Consider the following 17,500-nt stretch of genomic DNA (forward strand, 5'->3'; position numbering starts at 1 on the left):
ATTCACTGACAAAATGCTTGAATACAATTTTTTTTATTAAACATGGTTTTGCTGACTCCGTTACAGCTCGTCCAAAACAGAGCCACACTTTATTTCCTTTTGTAAAATTCATTTAAATTCTCATTTTTATTTTTTATGCATGCACCTTTCATGATGAAAACGTAGCGGTTTAGCAGCCTTGAGAAGAATACAAACATCTCACAATTATCATTAGACTCTTGAACCATCCATACAGGGTGAATATGCCTCAAATCACAGACAAATTACAGTAAACGTGCCGTAAACACTGCTCACAAAACAATCAGTGTTAAACTTTCACAAACATCATGTAGGCTGTAGCGATAGGAAAAACAAAGCAAACATACAAAACAGTGGTGTGTGTTTTTGTGAGAGTGTGAGTGTGTTTATGAATGAGAGAAAGAGAGAGAGAGGTTGTTTATGTGTGTGCGTGTGTGTGTTCAGAATTCAGCACAAGATTGAAAATCCCCAGTTGATCCGTATATCCATCCCTATTTTCCAGCTCAGACGTTCATGGTCAACAACAGGAACTGTGAAGAAATTAAGACTTGTTTATTATTTTGACCTCGCTACGATCTAGAAATATTACAATTAGCAATGATTCAACCAATATATATATATATATATATATATATATATATATATATATATATATATATATATATATATATACACATACACACATACACAACAGTTCTGTCTGGTTCTCAAATCTTATTGGCTGATAGCCGTGCGATATTCTGCAATATCAGAACTCCTACAGCCTCTTTACCCTTTGTGTATTACTCCGCCCACATCAAGCAGCGAAAAGCAGACACTACAGATCTACAGTTTAAAAGATGCACGCTCAGCTGTTTAACTGTCAGCTTATGATTTGAATCCGGAAAAAAGTAGTTCCTCATCCAAAAGGGTTTTTGAGACTCTCCATGTTTGATTTTGTTTTTATATACACAATTATGCCGTCAAACTGTTGTATATATGCAATATCACACTTGTAGCAGTGCGATATGGCTGTATATCGGCACTGGTGGGGATATAGTGCCGATACCAGTGCCCAGGCACGTGCACACATAGGGCTCAACCTGTGCAGTGCACATGCCCTTTTTAGTCTTGGATAGAAAGTGCCCTTCCAAAATGATCAAAAGTGCCCCCACGACACGGCACACCCTCGGTCCCGCCCATCAGTAGGCGCGCAACAACACCGCTCTTGAGTACGCGCGCAACAACACAGCTGATCAGAACGCGCGCATATATATATATATACAAATACATATATATATATATATATATATATATATATATATATATATATATATATATATATATATATATATATATATATATATATACACAAATACATATATATATATATACATACAGTATGTATATGTATATATATGTAAATATGTGTATATATATATATATATATATATATATATGTATGTATGTATGTATATGTATATATGTATATATATATATATATATATATATATATATATATATATATATATATATATGTATATATGTATATATATATATATATATATATATATATATATATATATATATATATATATATATATATATACATATATATACATATACATATATATATACATATACATATATATATATATATATATATATATATATATATATATATATATATATATATATATATGTATATGTATATATATATAGGAAGGACAAATTTCCTCCAACTTTTAATTATTGGATTAGGGACCTTATGTACCATCTTACAATGGAAAAGATTCGGTACTCCACCAAAGGTTGCAGTCAAAAATTGTTTCTTAATTGGCAGCCAGTGCTGACATATATAAAACAAATGGATCCAAACTTAATATTTTCAGTTTGACCGTTGTTTATTTGTATCTCATCATCTCTCCATTTTATTTGATTTTATTTAAACTTTTATCTAAATTATTTAATTTCTTTATTTTACATTTGCTAAGCCTATTGTGACTCATTGTGTGCGTATATATGTACAATAGATGAGTGAACATATGATGGAACATTTATCTACTTGTATTGTATGTATGTACATATCATGACATGATGTGAAACTGATAAAAAATGGGCATAACATATTGTATTGAAATGGTGCAGTGGGCGGGGGGGGCTCTGTTGGAGCAAAGATAATTTGTCTCTGTTTTTCAAATACTTTCGAAATTGATGTTTTATGTTAATAAAAAGATCTGGAAAAAAAAAAAAAAAAAAATATATATATATATATATATATATATATATATATATATATATATATATATATATATATATATACATATATACATATATATATATACATATATACATGTATGTATGTGTGTATATATATATACATATTTACACCAGGCATGTCCAAACTCAGTCCTGAAGGGCCGGTGTCCAGCAAAGTTTAGTTCCAACCCCAATCAGACACACCTGGGCTAGCTAACCAAGCTCTTAGGCTATCTAGAAACATCTTTGCAGGTGTGTTGAGGCAAGTTGGAGCTAAAATCTGCAGGACACCGGCCCTCCAGGACTGAGCATGGACACCCGTGATTTACACGCACATGCATTTGGAAAGCATTTTGTGATTGAAAAACGATGTTTGTAAACATTCTTATTTATAGTAATGCTCTTAAACATTTAATCATTAATTGCATACAAATTAAACATTTGAATTTGCATGATAATCTGTGTGTACTGTATATATTTATTATGCATATATAAATACACATCCATGTATACAAGTATAAATTCATAGGAAAAAATTTATATATAACAAATAATGTATAAAAATAACATATAAACATTGTTAAAGTAGATTTATGTATGTGTGCGAATTTAAATATTCCTAAATATGCATGATACACTCACATATGTTAGGTAAATATGTTTATATTGTACTCAATTAGTCATGATTAATTATTAAGCAGGCAGTTCATTCTGCTGTGGTGACCTCTGAAATTGAGACTAAGCCGAAGGAAAATGAATGAACGAATAATTATTAAGCAGCACTAATTTATGCGCATTATTATTCTTGTTTATTTGCTATAAAGTGGTGCATTATTACCTGATGCATGTTCAGGCTGACCTCTCCTTTCTTCTGTGCATCTAAGGCCTGGAAAATACCTGTAACGGATGCCAGACAAATGATGTTTGAATCGGTTTTACTCCCCGTGTTTTGGAACAACACTGAATATTATCAATCAAGCTCAATTAATAGGTTGCAGAGACGTTTTGATTTACATTGGCATCTCTTTCAGGTACAAACTGACTGGAATGAATGCATGATGACGATCAATCCTGCATGTTAATGAGCGTAACTTACGAAACATGTTCTCCAGACGCACGATGCACGTCAGGTAATCGTCAAAATCGATTTCTAATTTCTCATCTGCGAACCGCAGACCCAGCAGCTGCAGAATCCTGTTGTTCAGCTTCATCCCTGCACAAACAAGGTCCAAATGAGCCATGCATAGCCATCGGTGTTGAGTTGAATTATTTGCAAAGTAATTACTTGCTGTAACTTAATTTCTTATTTGCTGGAAAAGTGAAAGAAAAGGATTACTTTTCATTTTTAGATAATTATACTACAGATATTTATAATTGTACTTCCCCTAAGTAATCCACTATATAGTGAACAGTTATGTATATATCACTTCAGAGAAGCAGAGGACTTGTATTTTTAATTTGTTATGCAAATGTATCATGCAGAATAATTCTGATTTTTAATTAAAGAAGCTTCCGATTATGAGCGAACATGCCTAAGAAACAATAATTGAAGTCAGAAATTCATTCATGATAATACAGAGTGCATTCAGAGAAGCAGATCAGATATTTAAACAGTACTGTGCAGTAGTCTTAGGCCTAAGATTTTTGCACAGAACTTTTATCCATATTTACTATGAGTTTTAATGTCTTGTGTTGGAACTTAAAAGGTTCAAATGTAGACAACATCGAAAAAAAAGACCATTTTCTTCAGGCAAACGTCATTTAATGTGTCCTCCCTTGACAAGCATATCTTGAACTGTTTTGACGAGACTCTCCTGAAGATTTACAGGGTTTAATCTAGTATCAAACATCTTTCAGCACTTCCCAGATCTCTTCTTTAGATTTACTGTGTGCTGTCATTTCTTTCTTTTTCTCTCCAGGTGATCACAAACTATTTAGGTCTGGACTCTGTGCAGGCCATTTCTTTCTTTCTTTCTTTCTTTCTTTCTTTCTTTCTTTCTTTCTTTCTTTCTTTCTTTCTTTCTTTCTTTCTTTCTTTCTTTCTTTCTTTCTTTCTTTCTTTCTTTCTTTTTCTTTCTTTCTTTCTTTCGTTCTTTCTTTCTTTCTTTCTTTCTTTCTTTCTTTCTTTCTTTCTTTCTTTCATACATACATACATACATACATACATACATACATACATACATACATACATACATACATACATACATACATACATACATACATACATACATACATACATACATACATACATTCATTCATTCATTCAATTATTCATTCATTTATTTATTTATTTAACCTGCATTTATGATTTCACAGCATTAACAGTATGTTTGCGATTATTACATTACTAAAAGATAAGCAAAAGCCTTACATATTATTGTCTTCCAGAAGGAATGGCCTAATGCAGTGGTTCTCAAACTTTTTTTCACCAAGTACCACCTGAGAAAAAAATTGTTTCTCCAAGTACCACCAATCATAATGAGCAGTATTGAAATTCATAGCGTAGCAGCTACAGCTCTGCACAGTTCAAGACATGGCAGATTAATTCCTATTATTAGTAATGTTTATTATTATCAGCCACTTTAAAGATTGTAAATAGTTTGAACATTAACAATGTGCTTTTTAAAAGTTAATTAACAATAGTAGGCTACTGGTTTTACAAAGTAAAATAAAAAAAAACTCCTGTACTAAAATGTAAAGTATTAACATATATTATCCGATTCATCAAAACCTGTAAATGTTTCTTTATAAATATAGGCTATATGTAGGGCCGGATGGAATCTGCAGACGTTTTTTTGCTTTTTCTGCAGAGAATTTTGGTAAAAGTCTGCGGATTTCTGCGAAATTATTTTGGGGGTATCATAACTAAAACCTTAATATGTTAAATAAAATATATATATATTTTTAACTTTTATTTAATGTTTAAAATGCAAATCCAATTAGATTAAATAGAGCAAGTTTGTCATATAATATATCTACTACAATACAGAAAATAATACTGTACAAACTGCATTGTACATAAATCAGATGAACATTTTCACATTAGTCAATAATATTACTGAAATTAATTAAAAAACAGAATAAATAAAGATTTACACACTCAAGTAAATAAACAGAATTAATGGCTAAAAATCTGCGGAATTCACTATTGACATAAGAACCATTTTTGATTAAATGTGAAATATATGTAGCATGTACAGCTACACATGACATTTGATTCCTCTGCGTACAACTAATGATACACGTACCACAATTTGAAAACCACTGGCCTAATGGTTTAAAACCTGCCCGTACATTTAAAAATGTATATTTCCATCAATTCACAAATCATTTACAACACTGAGCAGGGTTGGAACTAAACTGTGCAGAGCTGTGGCCCTCTAGGAACTGGATTTGACACCAGTGTTCTAGGGTGCCATTGCTTTGAAAGGCTTTGTGTTTTGATGCATGTAATGTTTAACTTTTCTTAACTATTATATTTTTAATAAAGCTAAGGGCATTTAAATTTAAAGTATTAAAAGAGTTTAATTGGAACTGTCTATGCATTGATATTTACATGGATTTAAGTTAGTATTGGGTTAATTCATTAAAATCCTTATTTAGAAATCATTTAAAAAAGTAATTTAAATACAATTTTAATTGTGTAATTAGTAAATAATCACTTTTTAAGTAACCACTCAAGATTTGATTAGATAAAATACTGTTAATAAATATTTATATATGCTTATAATCCATTATAAGTGTGTTTACCTGCAGCATTAAGAGCGCTGCGGAGCTCATAGGAAGACATGGTTCCAGAACGATCCACATCATAAGACAGAAACAGCATCTGCAACAAAACACAACGTTGATTTGTGTAACGATGCAGGTTATTCACTGTAAACCGACAACTGACAAGTAAATATATGATCCTGTAACCTACGATCCACTTCTTGAGTTTATCCCAGAAGACTTTGAACTCGGAAAATTCCATCATTCCTGATCCATCCACCTATACTCAGTTCAGGAAAACTCGGCCACATTACAGAATATATTCAGAGCTATCACTTGTAGAATAGCATGTAGCCTATAAGATGAGTTTATCTGAAGATTTTATTTGCAAGAACTAATAACTCAAGTTTTCTGCATTTATACCTATCAATAGTCAACATGAAAACATGTAATTTGTAATCAAACTTACCGGCCACTTTATTAGGTACACTTGTCCAACTGCTCGTTAAAGCAAATTTCTAATTAGCCAATCGCATGACAGCAGCTCAATGCATTTAGGCATGTAGACACGGTCAAGATGATCTGCTGTAGTTTAAACCAAGCATCAGAATAGGGAAGAAAGGTGATTGAAGTGACTTTGAATGTGGCATGGTTGTCGGTGCCAGACGGGCTGGTCTGAGTATTTCAAAATCTGCTGATCTACTGGGATTTTCATGCACAGCCATCTGTAGGGTTTACAGAGAATGGTCCGAAAAAGAGAAAATATCGAGTGAGCGGCAGTTTATTGTGCGCAAATGCCTTGTTGATGGCAGAGGTCAGAGGAGAATGGCCAGACTGGTTCCAGCTGATAGAAAGGCAACAGTAACTCAAATAACCACTCGTTACAACCGAGGTCTGCAGAAGAGCATCTCTGAACACACAACCCGTCCAAACTTGAAGCGGATGGGCTACAGCAGCAGAAGACCAAACCGGAAGCCACTCCTGTCTGCTAAGAACAGGAAACTGAGGCTACAATTCGCATAGGCTCACCATAATTTGACAACAGAAGATTGGAGAAACATTGTCTGGTCTGATGAGTCTCCATTTCTGCTGCAACATTCGTCAACAACAGCAAAGCTTGGATCCATAATCCACAGTCACCATATCTCAATCCAATAAAGCACTTTTGGGTTGTGGTGAAATGGGAGATTGGCATCATGGATGTGCAGCTGACAAATCTGCTGCAACTGTGTGATGCTATCATGTTAATATGGAGCAAAATCTCTGAGGAATATTTCCAGTACCTTGTTGAATCTATGACACAAAGGATTAAGACAGTTCTGAAGGCAAAAGGGAGTCCAAACTGGTACTATTAAGGTGTACCTAATAAAGTGGGCAGTGAGTGTATACTCTTCAATACACATCAAAAAATATGAGATTTGAAAATTAATAAAAATACAGTTATCTATTATCGCTAATAAACTTTTCATATGTTCAAATGCTTTGTAAATACTCTTGGGCCTAAAGTGGCACACTCCACATTCAAAACACAACTCCAATCAGTTTCTCCACAGGTAAATGAATCTTGAACAGTAACTAATAAACCTTAAAAGATTGATTTGATGCTTTTCTTGAAACCAAACTTTGTAATGTAGCTGGTTGTTTTGGTTCATGGATGGTAAAGACTTAAAAAGCACTTAAAGACCCGACATTCCTGAAAATTAAACAAACTTCTTCTGAAAGGATACATCCATCAGGTTTATGATGCTGATGCAGGTGTTGAGGCTCAGACCATCAAACTTCACTTCTTTCCCTGCAGAGAGACACAGTTAGCTTACATAATATGCTAGCATTCATATTTAACACTCATTCAGAAATTAAGTTTCAAAGTTGATTAATATTTGTGTCAGACTCACTTCTTCCCAGGACATTGTTCAGCACGTGCTGCAGTTCTCTGGCGCTGATGACATTATCCTACAGAGAAGCAAATGAACACCGCATTTTTTGGTTTATTTTCTTGTTCTTGTTGTTATTTATTTTCCTCTGTATGTTATCTTTACACTTAAGAGAAATATTTGTCATATTTCCCTGTTATTGTACAAGTTTGACAACAAAAAATTCTAAAAATAATAAAAAATGTGAAAAATATACTGACTGTAATATTCAATATAACCAGACGAGGGCGCGCTCGGTCTGTTTTTAAAATAGGCTAGTCTTCTACCTTCGCTGAACTGCCATATTGCCTCAAAGTTTCTCAAACTTGTTCTGACAGTCAAATCCTTAGATTTGTGCTAATATATTTAATTAAAGTAGATTTTTAGAGTCATTATGTCAATACACATTCAAATGTTCGCGGTTCTCAAATGTCCGTTAACGGTCACGTGACATGCAGGTAAACGAACGAACTGTTTCAAAGTTTTATTATTTTTTTACATAGATGTTAATTTTATATTTGTTAATGTACTTATCCTTCATTGTGTTTAAAACAACTATTAGAAGGGCTAATTAATGTCGAAAATTCTGGGTTACAATGTGATACAGCAGCACCATGGTGAAAGTGTGAGGACCGGTGATGAGGACCTGTGGAACTGCAAGTATTTAAATAATTTGATATTTATATAGCGACTAACAGAATAGGGCATTTTACGTGCTTTTAAAGATGATTTAAAATAATTCCTTATTATTTTATACATCCATTTGTGAGCTACTTTATTAAAGTGTATTATACTGTATTATAGTATTTACAACTCCTTGCTAATCACTCTTACAGCATGCTGTAATAATATAGTTTTTACTACAGTAAACATTGGTGTATTGTAATATAATATACCATACAGCTGAGTTGTTTGTATTACTAGTTGTACTATAGTTGCAACTGTAGAATCACCACAACAGATTAATTTAAGTACTTTACAATAGATTGGTTAAAAAACGCCACAATACTTAATATAAATGACTTTAGTAAACTGCGCATGGGGCTGTTTTTCATGAACGCTTCAATGGGGTATATGGCGAAGCATGCTAATAGGACTTTTAATTTGCCAGTAACCTGGGTTAAGCGCTTCCGGCAAATTGAAAGCCAATGCAAAATCCGGTGCGTTTAAGGTCTGTTTTCTTTAAAAATCAGCGATCTCCACTAGCTGAGTGAAATCCGATTTAAAGTGGGTCTCAGATTGTACAAGAAGCACTGCATTAAATTACATTTCCCCCGCCATATCTTTATAATATGAGCATTTATTTTACCCCAGTATATTCAATGGAGCTTCTGTGTTAGCCTGCCGATTCTGACGGGCGCGTGCGAGTAAACAGCTTTTTGTCTCGTTTTACGCTTGAGCAACTAAATAAATGCTAAAGTTTATTTAACTGAATGTATTTCAATGACATTACAACATCGATGCTGTATTATGAACCGTAAAAATGGTAAAAAGTTCACAATAACAGATCACCGGAAGTGTATCAGCATGGGAACAGCACTAGCTCGGCATATACCCTATTCCCTTTAGACAGTAGACTGTAGTTTTCTTACCGGTCCAGCGACCTGTTCAAAGAGTTTCCTCAGGCCTTTCTCCTCATCAGTCTCCTCTTCAGGTGGGTTTGGTTTCGGTGGCTTTAAAAAGTAGATACAAACATAAATACAGGTAACTTTAGGAGCAGTTTTACCTATTTAAGAGCAATCTGCTTTTGACTTTGATATGTCCTTCCTAGGGATATAATAAAATGATCCAGTGATTATATTTGACTCACCTCTGGCAGATCAGCTTCAATTTTGTTTCCCACCTCACTGAAAAACATAGCAATGAAGAATCAGTTTATGATTGGGTTCAGTTGTTCAAAGCAAATAAAATCTAATGGAAATTTTATTTTGTAGTTCACTATAGATTTAAATTGGGGTACAAGCAATTGAGTAAAGAAATTAATTCATAAATGCATTTATAAATTTGTTTATAATGACTGGTGGCTTGATGCATGAAGCTAGCTAAACAAATTCTAATAAAAAATGAACGAACCAAAGATATTCCAAAATCGGATTTATCCCTGTGCATCACAAAAAATATACTCACGACATAAAGTATAATTAATATAGTATAATTACAATAGGGATGCACAATATATCGGTGGCCATAACGATATCGGCCGATAAATGCTATATTTACATCATTAAATATAGTATTTATTGGCCAATATCAATATGGCCACCGATATATCATGCTTCCCTACTTTAAAAGCTTTAATTTTCGCTCTGATAATAAAATTAGGTCAATATGTTTAAGCCGATAAATTATGTAAAATTTCCACTGGTGGAACCACTTCACATGGTTGCTGCCTGACACCATGTTTTCATTTTGCTCATCTTGCTCATATTTATTGACTAACATATTGGCTGTCAGCCTCCAAATCTAAAGAGTTATCAGTTATCGGTACCATTCAAAAATTCCATATCGGTGCATTCCTATAATAAAGTCATGAACGCTGTATAATTCTGTCAGATATGGTTCAGGTAAGTGTTGAGAGAAACCTGCTGTATTTAAATAAGAGTAAACAACAACATAGAAAGACAGAATAACATGAGTAAATGTGAGTAGATTATGCTATGGCTTTAATATTGTGGTAAATGTATTGTAGACATACATGGCTCCAGCTTTCTTCTCAGAGAAGAGGCGGATGAGGAAATCAGCCTCTTTGTGCGGCTGAAAGGTGGTGGGCACCAGCAGGTAGTTTCCAGGCGGCAGTCTGAAGCGCTCGGAAACCTCCCTCACGTTGATATAAGTACGGCTCCGTGCTTTAGAGGGATTATAGCGGAAAAAATCTTTGCCCTGGTGGTCTTGATCATCGGGAGCCTGTTTGTGAGCAAGGAGACACTGCGTGACGTTCTGCAAACTCATGTCCTTCATTATTTGAAGGGTTAGTTCACCCAAAAATGAAAACTCTGCTATTAATTCATCACCCTCATTTCATTCCAAATCCCCAAGACTTTTGTTCATACTCAAAACAAATTAAGATATTTTAGATGAAATCCGAGAGCTCTCTCATCCTCCATAGACAGCAAGGGATGTTCAAAGTCCAGTAAAGGAATCAAAAACATTGTCAAAACACTACATGTCTTCAAGTGGTTCAACTTTAATCATACAAAGCTCCAAGTACGTTTTTGTGCACCATTTAAAAAAAAAAATTGTATTAAACATGTTAATATGGTTAATACAACTTATTTCCATTAGAATGAGCAGCACAACAAGCAAGCATCGCATCCTGATCTGATGAGGAAAACATCGGCAAACAAACTCATTTGCGAACAAAATTTTCACAGTTTTTTTGGCACTCAAAAGACTTCATGCAGCTCTCTTTGACTAAAGTTTGTAGTCTGTGCAGTCTTTGTTCCTTTTCTGGACTTTAAACATGTAAGTATAATTCTGATTTGCTAAATGGAGGATGAGGGAGCTCTCCGATTTAACCTAAAATATCTTTACTTGTGGTTTGTAGATGAATGAAGGTCTCAGATGATTGAAATGACTTGTCTTAAGTAACTAATCATTCCTATAACCCTTTAAATACAGCTCTGTCTGTTGCTTGATATCTCTCTCACCTCATAAATAGCAAACCCAATGGTCTCCAGGTCAAGCCCCTCTTTTCTTAGTCGTCGGCGGTTCTTTTGCATCAGGGCCACAATGACGCTGCACAGCTTATCACCATCATCCGGATTTTCCAGATGAAGCTTAAACTGGGGGTTTGTCCAGAATGTGTCTGTGAAAGGAACAAAGAACATCAAGGTCAAAAGAGTAAAGTTACTGACCATCAGCTACTTTATATTGGGGCAGCAGGGTGGCTCAGTGGTTAACACTGTCGCCATACAGCATGAAGGTCGCTGGTTTGAGTCCCTTCTGGGCCAGTTGGCATTTCTGTGTAGAGTTTGCATGTTCTCCCCGTGTTGGTGTGGGTTTCCTCCGGGTGCTCCGGTTTCCCCCAAAGTCCAAACACATGGTTATGAGTGGAGTGTGTGTGTGTGTGTGTGTGTGTGTGTGTGTGTGTGTGTGTGTGTGTGTGTGTGTATGTATGGGTGTTTTCCAGTTGTGGCTGGAAGGGCATCCGCTGTGTAAAACATATGCTAAAATAATTGGAAGTTCATTTCACTGTGGCAACCTCTAAGATAGCAATAAAGCTGAAGAAAAATGAATGAATGAAGCAGTTTCCCGGGAGAATTGACAAAACAGGAGTGTTGGCAGGTATGATTAAGTATAAGTTAACTTGCCGACAAAACCCAACCAAAACCAACCCACTTTCTGGAGTTTGATCAAACCACACCTGAACATTAACTGGCTTAATGAAAACCAAACCAGTATTGTGCAACAGGCTATGTGTATCACAAAAATTGACTTAAAGTGTAGTATTAATTAAATACTATAATATACTGAATAAGAAATTTGTTGTATTTTGAACGATGTGTGTGAAATCTCTTGATATTTCTGTCAGATATAGTTCTAATTCAGTGTCTTATGTAAATTAAGACATAAACTTAAGCTAATTCCTTATAAAAAAAGAAGTAAATGCAAATGCGCAGCGCGTTATGACGCATGATTCACAACACGTTTCCTTAAAAGAATTCAACTTGAGAAAAAAAGTGTTGTGTTCTATGTTTTGTCTTTGCATTTGGTGCAAACCCAGTACTCTTTAATATGATACTACTGACCAATGTAGTTCCTGCAGCCGCCAGCGGTGGACCCCCTGATCCAGCTGCCCTCAAACAGGTTCACAGCCCACTGCTTGGAAACGTCATCGGACAGAGCATCTGGAGACAGGTTACAGATCTCAACCTTATCGTAGTTGGATTTAAAGTCTCCGAACTCCATCCTGCAACACAACAAATCACCTATGGTATTACCGCTGGTCAGATATAGCTTTTTAGATACTGGTTTTAATGTGGCACACAGAAACATCTCAGAGGCTTTTAGTGAAATTGGTTGGGTTTCAACACAGATCATCCTCATTGTCAGCTGTTTTTATTGTATCTGATAGCTGGACATACCAGAACTCTCCATCATCCAGGGAGTTTTGCAGCAATCGTTTCTTCTCTGAGCTGTCAATGACAGTCCATTCTCTCGAACTGAAAAGACAAGATGAGAAGCATTTGGATCTTGTGTTAAAAGGATTTATTGTCAGTCTGAACACAAGTGGGTGATGCCACTGGGTAAACACTGTGTTCTAGATAAATACACATTTGATTGGATTGCTTTCATAGTGGAAATGCTCATGTGCTTGAAAACCAGCTACTCTCTGTTTATCTTAAAGGAACAGTTCACCCAAATATGAACATTTACTCACTGTTTACTCTCCCTGGAGTGGCTATAAATATTTCTTTCCTCTGTTGAACACTAAACAAGATATTTTGAAGAATGTTGGAAACCTGTAACCATTGATTGCCATAGTAAGAAAAACAAATACTATGGAAGTCAGTGGTTACAGGTTTCCAACATTTTTCAAAATCTCTTCTTTTGCAATCAAGTAAAGGATGAGTAAAGGATGACAAGATTTTCATTTTTAAGTGAACAGTACTTTTAAGCTGAGTTTTTTTGTTAAACAGTACCTGTCAAACTGAAGATGCAGATGTTTTTAAATGCATTTTATTACCAAGTTTTGTCTTGAGTGACCATTTCTCAATTTTTGGTAAGCAGCATAATATAAAACCAAACTGGTCTACCAAACTAAACATTCAAGAATATCAACATATATGAAGATAAGCGTTCTTTTAAATGAAAATATGAGTACATCACAAATAACATCCTGAGTGAAAATATCCTTATTAGTAGATCTCACGGTTACTTAAACATCGTGGCCCAAAAATTATTTTATTGGCCTTTTCTTACCAAGATTGACTGAATTGAACAAGTTTTTAAAATTTTTCTATCAAGGCATTTTTGATAAGGCTTTTAATTATGTTGATGTCTGGTGACTGGGCTGGCCAATCCTGAAGCACCTTGACCTTTGCTTTCAGGAACTTTGATGTGGAGGCTGATGTATGAGAAGGATGCTTACTTGTCACTCCACGGCCCGTTCCACTCCACCTGACCCCAGGGGTTACGTACACGAATCAGCTGGACCTTCGCTCCTCTGTAGTTGACCTGAAGAGACAAGAAAAATAATGAATCTAAAGAAAATCTGAGCTAAACAAAGATACGAGGAATGCGGATTGATGCGTTCACCTCTTCCACTCCAGTGACGGAGTAAGCGTGGCCTTTCACCAGACCAGTAGAGGTTTGGGCTTCAGATTCAGCAGAACTAGTGATCTAGTGAAACGGAAACACAAACATCTTAAATGTTTCTTCGATGTTAGTATCACTTAGACTTAAGCATAGCTATTAGCTAGTTTGCTCCAAAACAGTGACAAAATTAGCATTTAGAAGATTTAAACATCCAAATTTCTCACTTCCGTCCAAATGGATACTATTTTTTTGTAACGTCACATCATACTTTGGTCTCTCATCAAATCTTCTGACCAAACAAATGCTCTCTAGTATCTGACAAGCCCCACCTCCTTCAACACACTATTCCTGTATGTGCTTGATCTTAACCCCTCTTACTGACAGAGCTGTGATAAAAACAAATGCTATTGGCTGTTACATCTTTTATTCTATCCATCATTTTATCCATCCATCCATCCATCTATCTATTTGTCTGTCCGTCCGTCCGTCCGTCTGTCTATCTATCTATCTATCTATCTATCTATCTATCTATCTATCTATCTATCTATCTATCTATCTATCTATCTATCTATCTATCTATCTATCTATCTATCTATCTTTCTTTCTATCCATAGTTCTATTCATTCATTGTTCAATCCATCCATCTATCCATCCATCTTTTTTATCCATCTATCGTTCCATCCATCCATCAATTATTTACTTTCATTTATCATCCTATCTATCGATCCATCGTTCTATCCATCCATTCATCCACCTATCTATCTATCTATCTATCTATCTATCTATCTATCTATCTATCTATCTATCTATCTATCTATCTATCTATCTATCTATCTATCTATCTATCTATCTATCTACCCATCCATAGTTCTATTTATCCATCTATTGATCTATCATCCATCTATCCATGCATTTATCTATCCATCTTATTTATCCATCCATCCATCCATAGTTCTATTTATCCATCCATCTATCTGCCCATCCATCCATCCATAGTTCTATTTATTCATTGTTTAGTCCATCCATCTATCCATCCATCCATCCATTTATCTATCTATCCATCTTTTTTATCGATCTATCGTTCCATCCATCTATCCTTTAATATTTAATGTCATTTATCATCCTATCTATCGATCCATCGTTCTATTCATCCATCCATCTATCCATCCATCCATCCATCCATCCATCCATCCATCCATCCATCCATCTATCTATCTATCTATCTATCTATCTATCTATCTATCTATCTATCTATCTATCTATCTATCTATCTATCTATCTATCTATCTATCTATCCATAGTTCTATTCATTCATTGTTCAATCCATCCATCTATCCATCCATCCATTTATCTATCTATCATCCATCTTTTTTATCCATCTATTGTTCCATCCATCCATCAATTATTTACTTTCATTTATCATCCTATCTATCGATCCATCGTTCTATCCATCCATTCATCCACCTATCTATCTATCTATCTATCTATCTATCTATCTATCTATCTATCTATCTATCTATCTATCTATCTATCTATCTATCTATCTATCTATCTATCTATCTATCTATCTATCTATCTATCTATCTATCTATCTATCTATCTACCCATCCATCCATAGTTCTATTTATCCATCCAATAATCTACCATCCATCTATCCATGCATTTATCTATCCATCTTTTTATCTATCTATCCATCCATCCATAGTTCTATTTATCCATCCATTCATCATCTATCCATCTTTCTTTGCATCTATCGTTCCATCCATCCATTGATCTATCATCCATCTATCCATCCTTCTATTTATTCATCTTGTTCTATCCATGTATCGTTCCGTCCATCCATCATTTCATTTCATTTATCATTCTATCAATCAATCCATCTTTCTATCCATCAATTCATCCACCTAACTATCTATCTATCTATCTATCTATCTATCTATCTATCTATCTATCTATCTATCTATCTACCTGTCTGTCCGTCCGTCCGTCCGTCCGTCCGTCCATCTATCTATGTGCTGGAATGTGCTGCTAATCTCACAGTGAATAAAACACGGTCTTGCTTACGTCGATGGAGCAGCCAAGCATGGACCCCCTCTCTATGGCTTTCTTGAGGATGAGGAAGAGGTTGCTGGGTCCGTTTTTCGTCTCGTACATCTCACCCACACCTCCAGTAAAGTCCTCCATGGCCTCCATTGTGCTTCCACCTTTCAGGGCTTCATAGCTGCCGTTCAGCCTGAGAACAAAAATAAAGTTAACATCTCAAATCTAAATATGATAGCCGGATCCCATTTTGTAAACTGAAGAGCATACTTGGCATAGGCCTTTTCCAGAAGTGCACTCCAGAACTCGTTGTTGTCAGCGGAGTGGAGGAACACCAGTTTGTCTCTCACACACGGGAGCCTGTCGTCCACCACCACATCCATCCATTTGTTATGCTGCCAGAACTGCACAATAATGGGAGTTTTGTTTAGAGTTCAGATGAAGTCAGAATAGAGCTGCAGTGTTCAGCGAGCGAGACTCACCTGAAAATGGAAGATTCCAGCGTAACCGCGATCGAAGGTTTGGTCATTTGGCACAACTCTATTTAGAGTTTCCTCTTTGAGAGTTAAAGAGGCAATCGCTGCCAACAGCCAACAGTCTCCTGCATGGCCATACATAAAGGACAAAAGGGAGATTAGTCAAATGCTGGGTTGTTGTAACCCAACGTTGGGTCAAATATGGGAAAACCAATGAGTTTGGTTTAGAATTGTAATTTAAAATAATCGTAAAAATTTACCCAAATCATCTGTCTGTCGTTGAGTCGGTCTATCTATCTATCTATCTATCTATCTATCTATCTATCTATCTATCTATCTATCTATCTATCTATCTATCTATCTATCTATCTATCTATCTATCTATCTATCTATCTATCTATCTATCTGTCTGTCTATCTGTCTATCTATCTGTCTATCTATTGATCAATCGACCGGTCGGTCGGTCTATCTATCGATCGATTGGTCTGTCTATCTGTGTGTCTATCTATCTATGTATCGATCGATCGATTGGTTGGTCGATTTGTCTGTCTGTCAGGAGGTCAGCTGGTCTATCTATCTGTCTGTCTGTCTGTCTGTCTGTCTGTCTGTCTGTCTATCTATCTATCTATCTATCCATTCACCCATCCATCCATAGTTCTATTTATCCATCGATATCCAACGATATCGATTAGCGATCAGTCGGTCAGTCGATCTAACAATCAATCGATCGGTCTGTCTGTCTGTGTGTCAGTCTGTCTGTCTGTCTATCTACCTATCTATTGATCAATCGACCGGTCGGTCGGTCTATCTATCGATCGATTGGTCTGTCTATCTGTGTGTCTATCT

The 17,500-nt window shown here is 35.3% G+C and overlaps 1 protein-coding gene across 1 annotated transcript in view; it reads right to left on the bottom strand.

The window, feature by feature from the left end:
• Nucleotides 1-17: 17 nt before the first annotated feature.
• The window catches only part of capn9 (calpain 9), a 25,896-nt gene continuing 8,413 nt past the window's right edge, over nt 18-17,500 (bottom strand). The window contains exons 3-20 of the mRNA NM_001003501.1: nt 16,661-16,779; nt 16,449-16,582; nt 16,203-16,371; nt 14,139-14,222; nt 13,972-14,057; nt 12,965-13,042; nt 12,629-12,789; nt 11,528-11,685; nt 10,576-10,784; nt 9,691-9,727; nt 9,473-9,553; nt 7,863-7,920; nt 7,695-7,759; nt 6,179-6,247; nt 6,007-6,085; nt 3,353-3,469; nt 3,095-3,153; nt 18-548 (exon numbers count right to left, since the gene is read on the bottom strand). Coding sequence (NP_001003501.1) covers nt 522-548; nt 3,095-3,153; nt 3,353-3,469; nt 6,007-6,085; nt 6,179-6,247; nt 7,695-7,759; nt 7,863-7,920; nt 9,473-9,553; nt 9,691-9,727; nt 10,576-10,784; nt 11,528-11,685; nt 12,629-12,789; nt 12,965-13,042; nt 13,972-14,057; nt 14,139-14,222; nt 16,203-16,371; nt 16,449-16,582; nt 16,661-16,779 — 1,790 coding nt within the window. The 3' untranslated portion in view covers nt 18-521. The remainder of the gene's footprint in view (nt 549-3,094; nt 3,154-3,352; nt 3,470-6,006; nt 6,086-6,178; nt 6,248-7,694; nt 7,760-7,862; nt 7,921-9,472; nt 9,554-9,690; nt 9,728-10,575; nt 10,785-11,527; nt 11,686-12,628; nt 12,790-12,964; nt 13,043-13,971; nt 14,058-14,138; nt 14,223-16,202; nt 16,372-16,448; nt 16,583-16,660; nt 16,780-17,500) is intronic.

The sequence above is a fragment of the Danio rerio genome, chromosome 1 (genome assembly GCF_052040795.2).
Source record: "Danio rerio strain M-AB ecotype USA chromosome 1, GRCz13ab, whole genome shotgun sequence".
Lineage (NCBI taxonomy): Eukaryota > Metazoa > Chordata > Actinopteri > Cypriniformes > Danionidae > Danio > Danio rerio.